The following is a 12258-nucleotide window of genomic DNA, read 5'->3' on the forward strand; positions in this document are numbered from 1 at the left end:
GAACAACTTATTTTTGTTCTTTTGAAATTATAGGTGTCTAGGAGTAATAATGATACTGCGTAATGAGTAAATAATGTATGAAACTACTCTTATAATCTAAGCCTCTTTTAACAAAGAAAGAAATATCTAAGAGAAAACGACAAAGGTAAACGTAATTGTATCGCCAAAGGAAATTATCACTTATGAACCAATGAACTTGATCTGGAGAGTCTTCAATAACTGACTGAAATTACGCAGACAGAAAGAAGTATATAAAGATTATTATGTAACTCAAAAGTTTTGTACACATGAATATGGAATACAGAGTATAGGCTACATGCAAGTTCCCCAAAGGTCCAATGTTGGAATTCTATTGGAGCATCAGTTTCACTAAAAGTTTTAGACAGTTCAATTAAAGTAGTGTGCTTCCTTACTTCCACCAACCAAAGTCTGTTCGTTAACCGAAATCACTGGGCGACTTTAGAGGATAACAATCACGATTATCCTCAACATAATTATATACACATATTTTGTTAGGAATCGGTTAGTTCTCGTTCACTCCGCAAGAATTGGAAACATATCCTGAAAAAGAAAGATAAATCTTGTGGACACTTCATTCTCTATGTAAATAACATATTCAATATGTTACCAACATTGAATCAACTTTCCAAGTTTATTCCTAAAAAAAGTTTATATATTTGATACCAAAAAAAGAGAAGAAAAAAAAAAAAACGTGAAATCAAGAAATATCTATAATTAGGATATATCAATAAATTAAGCTAATAGATAGCCTACGCACAAAAATCATAACGAATAAAGTAATGATATATATTTGCCTATTTATTTAAAGGTTGGACTCGGTGAAGTAAAATAAAGATCCTTTTTAAACTTCTGACGCATTTTCAGTTTGGGGATATAGTTATGAAAACAGTTACAGAAAAAGCAAGTTTCCTTTTCCATTAATATCTACCGTAATCTTTCAAGTAGTCATAGTAATGTGGAAAAGTTTTAAGAATTAAAAAAAAGATGTTTAAGGATTTAATTGTATGAAAAGCGACGAGTTTCTCGAGCTATTTTTATTGTTTTAGTTATTCATTTTAAATAACGTAATACCACTATTCGATAAGCAACCTTACCAAGCATGGTGTTCTAAACCTATTTGTTTGTAGTCCAGGAAGATAGAGTTACTCATTGTCATGATAGGTCATTGAACTGTGAATGAATATTTAAGGAAAGAAATTTCATATACAACACCACCTTAAGAGTTTTATATCGTAGACTGTAGTCAGGCAAAATCCAAACTCCAGCAACACGAACTTTGGAATAATATATGCCACTTAAATTTCGTGGAACAGTTGATATGTCATTTTCAGCTGTCTCATTAACTATTTCATAGATTTCCCCAACTCTCTCTCTCTCTCTCTCTCTCTCTCTCTCTCTCTCTCTCTCTCTCTCTCTCTCTCTCTCTCTTTTTTTTTACAGATACTGTGAACAATTGATCTTTTGTCTAAATTCAAATGCAACGAAAAATAACATTTTGTGATTGATTACAGGTAAAGGTTGGTGGATCTGTTTGCCAAGTTCAAGAAGTTACTGACGATATAATCCGTTGTTTAACACCAAGTGAAGATAAAACTGGCCCAGCAGCAGGTATTTTCATTAAAAAAAAAGTCACAAAGCGTTTTAGTATTTAAGGAACATTTTCTATTTTAGTACGGGCTACAGTGTGTGATAGCTGTTTCATAGTAGAGACTGACGAAACGGGCAGTACATATAACACTTTCTTTATTAATAGTAATTATAATGTTAATAAGTTTACCCTTAAAGTATCAAGTATCATTATTTGAAGTTGATTATTTAATTTTGGATCTAACAGGAAATTTCTCGGGGAGATTATTTGCTTTAAATGTAAACATTATTTCCAAATATAAAATCTAATGACATGCCATAGCTTAGTAAAACGATTTTACAATATAAAAACTATATGATATTATGAATAGCATTATTTTGGATTTACTGGAATGCAAAAAAATTAATATTGATAAAGGTCACCTGATGTTATTTTTGCCCGAAGTTAATCTTAATTCTATTTTCTTTATTATAGCTAAGCATTCCTGTTTACTCTCACTCATGATATGTATACCATCATAAACATTTTTGTGTGTATTTTATTTACATTGTACTTTTTACATAATTAGCATGCGATGGCAAAGAAGTGAATAAGCAATGCATTGTTGTCAATTGTTATCTCTCTCTCTCTCTCTCTCTCTCTCTCTCTCTCTCTCTCTCTCTCTCTCTCTCTCTCTCTCTCTCTCTCTCTCTATTGAATATTTATAAAAAAAATATAATATTGGTGTTTTTGTTGTTTGTTGTTATTGCTATTCGTAGAGCATAGTTTTTGGTTTTATTTCTTATTTTGCTTCTTCCGTAAGGAATATCAGAATAGGGAAAGGGTACAATACAATATATTTCGTGCATAGGTGTTAAAAATTCCATTAAAATGACCTTAGCAAAACTAATGATTTGAATGCGTTTTGGTTTACAAGAAATATATCCTAGCCTTTCTTAGATAGAAATTTTTATAGTTCATGAGATGGGAAACTGGTGTTTGTCGACTCGTATACAGAATAGAATTAAAGATTTTCCACAGTTAAACTCATTAGGTGACATATAGAATTTCTTAGTACGAAGGTCTTTAAACGAACAAATATAAATATATGTTACCAATAACTTCCATATTTATATGAACTTTTTCTGAATTTAGTTATGGTTTAGTTCAGCTTCTTTATTGTACGAATTTCTTGATATTGGTTAACGTTACACAACTTCATCAGCTCGAAGAATAATAGCATAGTTGTAGAGCAGTCATAAATCATGATTAATTTCAGCCTCACTATGAAATAGTTTCCTTAGCATGTTAGATGCTTTAGGATATCATTATTTTACACATGTTTGCAAGAATTGTGCTTCCTTTCTTTGTCTTAGTAAAGTTAGCTATTTTTGTAATACATACATTAGAAAAGGCTTCACACATATATATTGCGATATACTTATTACTTATAAGTTTTGTAAATGATCAAGATATGTAGTGTTTTGTCACGTGACATGAAATCATAGATATATATATTGATTTCTCTCTCTCTCTCTCTCTCTCTCTCTCTCTCTCTCTCTCTCTCTCTCTCTCTCTCTCTCTCTATATATATATATATATATATATATATAAATGTATATATATAAGTATATATATACGTATATATACATATATATACAGTATATATATGTATATATATATGTATATATATATATATATATATATATATATATATATATATATATATATATATATATATATATATAATATAAGTATATTTTCAAAAGCCATCTTTTACGAACAGGTGAACGAGGCCTCCTATGGGAACAGTGGACTGGTGTAAGCATCAATAGCATGGATGACGTAGAAGCCTGGAACCAGCTCAATTCCTCTCACGTCAACTATAAAAGTGTTGTCTATGATGATGCCCAATTTGAATTGGATATTACGGAGATGACGCTGGGAAAGCTTTCAGGTATGAATTCATACGAATCAAGGAGAGTTGGCTCAACATTCTCATCATACATTCCCACATATTAAGTCTCTTACTAGCCTTCATCAAGCGTAATTCTCTCTCTTTTTCTCATCCTCTTTACAGACTCATCTCTTCTCTCATCTTGCCAGACATTCAATATATTTACCCCAAGATTCTTATAGGATTGAGCAGCTTCCATTCTTTCACTGTGGATGATGATATTCATTAGTACATCTTCCTCGTTCCTATTTATTCTCATTACTTTACTCCAGCTCTCATTTTACCCTCAATTTTCTCTTCTCGAAAACTATTTTAAACTTCTACCCGCTTATTATCCCCAATCATCACAGTATCATAACATCACCTATTTAATATATCTTTCTTATCCTACAACTTTGTGCTACATCCATCCAATGTTCTTTCTCTGGTCCCTCACATGGCTTCGTCTATGGAGATGTTGAGCAACCACTGGAAATATGACACTTCCTTGCCTAGGAATTTGTCTCCCATCAAACTAATCACTCTTCTTCCAGCATACTCTGATACACACTTCACTACCATCATAAAATGCATTCTTAATACGCCTCACTTTAATTCCTGATTAATGGTTTTTCTGGGTCCATATACAGTACATATACTGGCAAGAGTAAGCTAGTAACTTGACCAATCTATTGGATGGGGGGTAAATACCATAATACAAATGTTCTACATTTGGGAAATGACTCTTCGATAAGAGAGGTTTTTTATATACTGTGGTTGGAAAAATCTCTGCCTTCTCAGTTAAAATTTTTGAAGTAAATGAAAATGGGAATGAGGTAACACGCACTCATTCACATGGTGATTCTTCTGCCTCCAGAAGTCAAATGCTTCAGTTTTGTATAGTTTCCTAGTTAGTAATGTCAGCAGGTGGTCAATTCAAATAGAAATAATTGGGTTGTATGAAACATATTGGTTCAGATTTTGATAACTACATTTGTTTCACCACAAACCCCTATTTAGATTATATCGATATCTTCGGTAGGGAGGAAACAAACTGTTATTTTTTTTTAGGTTTTAATTGAGGAAATCTAATCAAACTCATAGCCTGACATGATAGAGAATCCTGTATGATAACTCCAAGACCCAGCCTCATTACTAACAGTTGCGAGGAAAAAACCCTGAGAAGACTTGTGGATGTAATTAACGTAGGGAAAGATTTCATAGCAAAGACAAGGGGACGTATTCTGGAATGCTCTCTTTTTCAAGAAAATCAAGATGGAGGTTGGAATAAGTCAGTTGTTCATATGAGAGGATACTACCAAATTGAAAATGTAACTAAAGATGGTGCCATCAACGCCATTCATTTAGATACAACAGTTATTTATAGTTTTCTTAAATACACGTACACTGTAGGAGAGTCAGTTTTTCCCGTTGTTTTCAAGGTCATTCTACATAAACATGTGTTATCTAAACCTTCACTAGTCTTGTGAATTATACAGTATACAAACAGTAAAAAAGTCACCCTATCCCCAAATATCAAAATCTCTCCTCGGCGTTTTGCTTAGTATACGACCATTAGCATGACAACAGATATTTTTCTCCCATTCGCAGCTCTGTTCCTGATAAAGCTATCCTATTTTAACGTATAGTTTTATGTTGAAATAGTCAGATTTGCAAAATAAAAATGTTCATATTTATGAAAATTTATTATAAAAAAGGACCAGATATGATGTTTACCAGTATTTTCCTTTGTACACTTACGATAAACAATACCATGATTAGAATTAATGCATAAAAACGTACAAAGATATATGTAAACCGAAATCTTTTATGAGAGTAAAAAGCCAATTAAGAGTAGATAAGATAAATGCACTATAAGTCATGCTCATGGTTTAATATCATTGTAATTTATTTCCAGTTCTAAGTTTGAGATAAATAAAATAGAGGAATAGAATGTCAGAAAGGCAAAAAATATATAACAAGAATGTAATATAGAGGCAATAAAAGCGACAGAAAAAATCTAATATCGGAATTGAAAGAAAAAATATATCTGTCATTGCGTTCACTGAATGAAACGCAATCTTTTTCTTGATTGCTTTGTTATTATTTAAAACAGAGGTGCTGCAAAGACAACACTTAATGGCGTTTTACACCCAGCTTATTTTGCTCCCTTTAGGCCATGATCGAAAGTATGTTGATCGAGTGCATGTTCTTTGATGTTGATGATAATGCTTTGTGAATCAGCTGGTATGGCAGCTTTGGTCGAAAATTCCAGTAACAGCATAGCATAACTAACTAATAGAGGCTACACTAAAATGTTGATACAAGTAGATATAAAATAACTTGAGAAATTTGGGGTGGCCAGTTTCACCTCACAGAATTCTATGTTTCTGTAGAAATTACGGCAACATCTGCCTGTCAAAGGGCATGATTGAATCAGAAAAAAAAAAAAAATACTAGGAATGTGTATACAAGAATTTCTATCAAATCAGATGTTACATAAAGATTAATACTCCTAATGAACAACAATTCAAGTATGGAACGAAACTCTTGTACACAATTTAATAAACTTTCAATTTCTTCATGTCCTCGGGATTTAAAAGTGAAGCTGACCCGAGTGGTCAGGGTAGATGGTCTTTTACTTTCTCCAGATTCTCACTCAACTTCATAGCTAGTTTTCTTCCACATTATAAGTAGCCAGGAACAGCCATATCCACTAACAATTAGCTTATCAAATACAAATGCTAGAATTTCGATATTTGTTACAGCCTCAAAATATACCAAGAATGTGTATACAAGAATTTGTATAAAATAACATGTTACATAAAGATTCAAACTCCGTATAAACAACAGCTCAAATATATAACAAAACTATTGGACATAATTCATCAAACATTCAATTTCTTCATCTCCTCAGGAGATGGTCTTTAACTTTCTCCAGATTCTCAATAAACTCCGTTGCTAGTTTTCTTCCACATAATAAGTAATCAGGCACAGACACATCCAAGAACAATTAGCTTATTAAATACAAATGCTCCAGTTCCCATACCTGTTACAGCCTCAAACATGAGAATATCAATCAGGGTAAAGTTAACAACAAAAAGTTAGATATTAACTAAATATGATACCATTTCATCCAAGATCTAGGAGACTTTTGTTAAATTCAATCCTCTATTCAAAGCATTAAAAACACAGATTTTCTGCTCTGCAATTTTACAAATTGACAAAAGAAACATAAGAGATTAATTGCGCTTGTTTGTACATTTGACAATTTTAATGACAATGAATTTTCCAGCCATTGTGCATCATAGCCTCTATTTCCATTCTCCCATCTCCCAACCATGTTACTTTCTTACATCACCTCTTAACACTGGAAATTTATCGGGAATTCATGTCCTAGATAAAAAAAAAAAACATCTGCGTAAAAGTCTTCTTGCTTTTATCAGTTGACAATTGTGAAAAGTTATTAGACATTCAGAGGTGGACCACTTTATAAAACAACTTTTCCAAACTTTTCTAGAATTCTCAAACCTCAAAGTAGCGCCATCTTATAGTCACATTAGACTGTAGTTTAGCTATTTTTCCGACCATTTAGAGTAATTAGTTACTGTAGAATAAATTCGTACAAAATTTACTGTGTTGTATGATCTCACAAGTAATAATTAAAAAATAAAAAGATCATCTACTTTCTTCTGTAAATTCTCTCGTAGTAATATTCAAATTATTAGCAGCGTGAGGTTACACTAATTCTGTATGGTTTTCATAGTTCAATCAGCAGGGATACAAAGCGTCAGATTCCTTGTACTGTATTACACTGTCTCAATTGTTAAATAATTCTGGGTGGCCAATTTCACCACCCCGAATCCTATATTTCCTTAGTGGCTTTAAAATCTTTGAAATAACATGGATCCTACACTGTTGCTCTACTTTACATGATTTTAGTTGCAACTTTTAGTGTAAATGCCATCACAAACAAATATTTTACCAACTGCACTCAGCTTCACTTATCGTAACCATTGCTGTATTACTCATTTTCTCTTAACAAACATTTTTGAGTTACATATATCACTCACATTGCTAAATTATACAAAATAGACTTAATATTGTTATAAGGTATAAGTGGCTCCTTGTTGAGCGTCTATTATCCCATTATACGAAAGCACAGGACCATCTTCATGCACTAAAAAGGTGTGACTTTTCTCAAAACGTTACAAGTATTCAAAGCCAACTCAGCAACATTTCAAACTAATGGGTTTGGTTATTCTCAACAAGGAAATGTAGGGTTTTCATTCTTATGCAATTCTGCAAATCCATTAACTAACAGCCGTTGCACAGCTACGAAAAATGTTCAATTTACATTTTGTCTGTATGTCTTTTATTAGTCAGTTTAGAAATTCTCTTCTAATATTGCTCATAATCACTTGCGGACAAGCAAATCTCAAAATAGATTAACAAAAAGCATGGCATAAGTCTGTGTAAACTGTGAGAAAACATCCTGCGTCACATCTATATTGTGTGGTTCCAATCAGAAGAAGTCCTACCATTTTGATGTGTACATGATGAAATCTAATTGGAATCTCAGTCTATTGTCCTGTCTCTAGTTGTAGGCCTGTCATTTGCACATGATTTTGCTCTATTTCCTACAAAGCCTAAATGAAAGCTTTCTTGGGCTATTTGCCATGAGAACTCATTCCCCAATTGATTGGCTTTTTTGCTTACTTGAAGAATAAGAATCAATCAATCAATCAAAGAACGAGTATGGACTACTGAGGAACAGCATTCCTCTAGTCCTGTTTCATATGAATAATGTGAAAGCCTCTCTGACAAAGAAGGCTATATGCATTCTGGTACTGAGATGACATGCATTTTTATAGTTAGCTAGAAACAAACACTATAATGGAACACCGCTAGAGTCCTGCTAATTGACAAAGTGTATGTGTGAAAACTTGATATCTGATATACAAAACTTACATGACCAAACTTCGTGTGATGCACACAAAAGGCTTCATTCAATGTTTGTAATTGAATAAGTGTAGACCAATAGAAATAAGATTTCATTGAATTCCATGATTATGGGTTCTATTGCAAGTGAAGAAGAAGATTCACTAGGGGAACAAAAAGTTGCTAAATCAATTTTGATGACTTTTCCATTTATATTTGATAGTCTTTATCTAATGATCAGAGGTCAGGTTATAATTTGAATCAAAATAATTTCTGGCTGTAAACTGAAGTTCTATATTTCCTTGGAGGTATAGAAATATGGTCCAGATATATGTCACGACACTATGTTTGCCTTACATATAGAAATAATGACAAATGATTACTTGCTATTTTGGGAGAGTGAATGGTCCCTTTGAATATGAAACCTCTTCTATTTTAATGTTCATATATTAGGGAGCATAGTTATTGATTACTCACCGAGACTAAAGGAACGGGTGAGAGTTACAATCAGGTTTGAAAGACTGCAGACACTCTAAGGAAACTTAGTTTAGGAGGACTATGATTTCTACTTCTACATACTTTTGGAGAGGATATTATGTATGATTTTAGTGGCATTTTCTTATGATGGATTCAACGCTTTAGTTTTAATAATTTTTCAATATTTGAATAGGTCTTGTGGGTGGGTGGGGGGGGGGGGGCGTTAGAAGAGTGCTGTACAGAATCTTTGAAATTTATATTTTTGCGATGGGTAATCAATTTTAAGGTGCTAAATTACCATCGATAATTATGTCTGTCAACTTTCTTGAATTATGTTTGTTTTAGTTAGCAGGAAAAAATATTCCTCTGATAAGGATCTGAAAATTATAGTTTTACTCACAAGTTAACTTAAAATATCCCCAAACAAGAAGAAAATGTTCAGTTTAACGGACTTTAATTCCCATTCAAAAGAAATATTTTGTTCTTTTAACTTTTTCTTGCAGTGTTCATTATGGTTTCCAAATTGATATTTCTAATCCTTGGACATTATTGTTTATGAGTCCGTCAAAATTTTGAGGCTGAATTTCAGCAACTGTCATAATTCCTTATATCTTAACGGTAAACATTTTTCTATCAAAGATAAACAGAAACATAATAGTAGAATTATGTCAGTGATGTTTATGATTTATCTTTCAGGATATTTTCATCCACCACATGATGGCGATTATACATTTAGTATAACCGTAACGGATGGAGATTATAAGTATTATACTGCCACAGATGGTGCGCCGGAAAATAAGGTTAGTCCTTATAGAAAACACATATGTTCTAAAGTCTGGTTTAAGCTAATACAGGTTCACTTGAAAGAGTTAACAAAAGCACTTTTGAAATAGAATTAATTTGTAAAATATTTGCTTAAAATTCATGGGCTTAAAAAAGCAGCTTTAGGTGACAAAACTGAGTATTAAAGAATTACTAGTGGATTTGTGTCTGACTCTTAAATATCTTTATATCTACTATACTCCTGCTAATACTACTGGTACTGTACATGCTGTAGTAATTAGCCAGGGCACCAGCCACCCGTTGAGATACTACCGCTTGAGTTATTGGATCCTTTGACTGGTCAGACAGTACTATATTGGATCTCTCTCTCTGGTTACGGCTGTACCAACCGTGTGTCACACGATCGTATATAGTAATGACATTTAATTTTGTGTATATATTATGCTTGTATCTTCACTCTCCCCTCGCACTGATAAGGACCTGAAATAACATGTCTGTTTTTCTCACCGTTAACTGTTAACCGGTGCAGTGTCGGTTGAACATGAAATTGCCTGTTATGTCTTTTATGCCCTTTTTGCCTGGAGTTTATGTATATATAAACGGATGTTCTGTAATAAAGTTACTCAGTTGCTTTCATCTTGCCTTTGAGTCACAACCTTCTCTCGGCTCGTCACATTGGTGACACCGGAAGTCGACTCGCTCCTCCCGCCTTCCACGCTCCCCGCCACTCCGTCATTGGTACTATGGCGGACTCCATGGAAGTTGGCGCCGCTCCATTGAAACTTTCGTCGTTCGCCAGCGGAGAGGCGTTTGCTTGGTTTCAGCGTGCAGAAGTCCAGTTCCACATCAAGGGCGTGACTCGCTCAACCACCAAAGCAGATTATGTCTCGCGACAATACCCTAGGACACCTTCCTGGAAATATCCGACTAGCTTTGTGAACAAGGAGACACCCCAATAGCGTATGACGCCCTCAAAACATACCTTCTGCAGCAGTACTTGTCGTCGCCAGCTTTTTCAGCTCTCTTAACAACCATTGGGAGACCAAAGGGTTTCATCGCCCTCAGGGAAATGAACAGTATCGCTCGCCTGCAACCTTCCGCAGACGGCTCTCCTCATGAGGTGAACCTACTTCGTGCCCTTTGGATACGCCGTTTACCCGAACCTGTATGCCCTGCCATACCCGATGTCGATAGTTTACCAATAAAAAACTTGATGACCAATGCCGACGCCATTATGGACAGCCACTTCACGACCTTCAAGACCTCCATCAACGCCTCCACTCCTGATAAAGAGGACGCCTATTCAACGTCAACCGAAGCTGATGTGAATGCCGTAGGACATACACGCATACCCAGTGACGAGCCGGAGCAGCGACAAAGCCACCCATCACCCACCACTCACCCGCGCCCCAACCAACGACTTCTACAGCCACTTACTACCGCCCATCGGCCGCAGTTTTGCTACTACCACTACAGATTCAGGGCAGCTGCGAAGAGATGTGCCAAGGATTGTTAGTGGCCAAAAAACGTGTAAGTAGGCCATCGCTCGTGGCGGTGGCATCCCGTGTTTCTAATCTTTTCCTTTACATGATGCAGGAACGGGCGTGCGATTTTTGATAGACACGGGTGCTTGTCGTTCTCCTTTGCCAAGGGAACTCTTCAGGGTATGACATAGTCTGTCTACGTCTGCCGACGTCCGCCTGGTAGCTGCCAACGGATCTGCGATACCCACCTACGGTTACGAGAACCTCACATTATTGTTTGAAAACGGTAAATTTAATTGGAAGTTTCTCGTTGCTGACGTCACATTGTCAATCCTCGGAACAGATATCCTATCTCATTTCCACATTCTGGTCGATGTCGCCCACCCACGATTGGTCAACAGAGACTTGTACTTGTCGACACCTCTTCAACCGACCCCCTCCAACCTTGCTCTCCATAGCAGCACACCCACGGATGCCTATGTCCATCTCCTCACGTCGTACCCGGAAGTTTTCCGTCCAGAACTTCGCCAAACGCCCACGGCTCCTGCCAAGTACGGTATTTGTCACCATATCAAGACGACAGGACCCGCAGTCTTCGCAAAATTCAGACATCTGGCACCGGAACGATTGGCAGCCGACAAACAGACTTTCTCCAAAATGAAGGAAATGGGCCTTTGCCAAAAGGCCTCCAGCCCATGGTCGTCACCCTTACACATCGTTCTGAAGAAAGACGGCTCCCTCCGTGTGTGCAGGGATTACAGGCGCCGGAAGATGCAAACAGAACAGGATCACTACCCCCTCCCAAACATCGCCGACATGACCTCCTAACTGCACAAAGCAAAGGTTTTCTTCATGCTCGACCTCCTGAAGGGGTATTATCAGGTGCCTATGAACCCAGAAGACATCCCCAAGACTGCCTTCACCACTGCTTTTGGTACATACACCTTCAATTACTCCTGTTTTCACCTTCGTAATGCTGTGGCCACTTTTAAACGTCTCATTGATGGCATCTTAGGGGACCTCCCCTTCTGTGTATGTTATGTGGACGA

General features: G+C 35.6%; 1 protein-coding gene across 1 annotated transcript in view; it reads left to right on the forward strand.

Annotated features, from left to right (window-relative positions):
- LOC137647050 (fibrocystin-L-like) overlaps positions 1-12258 on the forward strand; it is a 215250-nt gene that overhangs the window by 53819 nt on the left and 149173 nt on the right. The window contains exons 9-11 of the mRNA XM_068380195.1: positions 1533-1629; positions 3375-3545; positions 9639-9742. Of these exons, the coding sequence (XP_068236296.1) occupies positions 1533-1629; positions 3375-3545; positions 9639-9742 (372 nt within the window). The remainder of the gene's footprint in view (positions 1-1532; positions 1630-3374; positions 3546-9638; positions 9743-12258) is intronic.

Source organism: Palaemon carinicauda, chromosome 1, assembly GCF_036898095.1.
Source record: "Palaemon carinicauda isolate YSFRI2023 chromosome 1, ASM3689809v2, whole genome shotgun sequence".
Classification (NCBI taxonomy): Eukaryota; Metazoa; Arthropoda; class Malacostraca; order Decapoda; family Palaemonidae; genus Palaemon; species Palaemon carinicauda.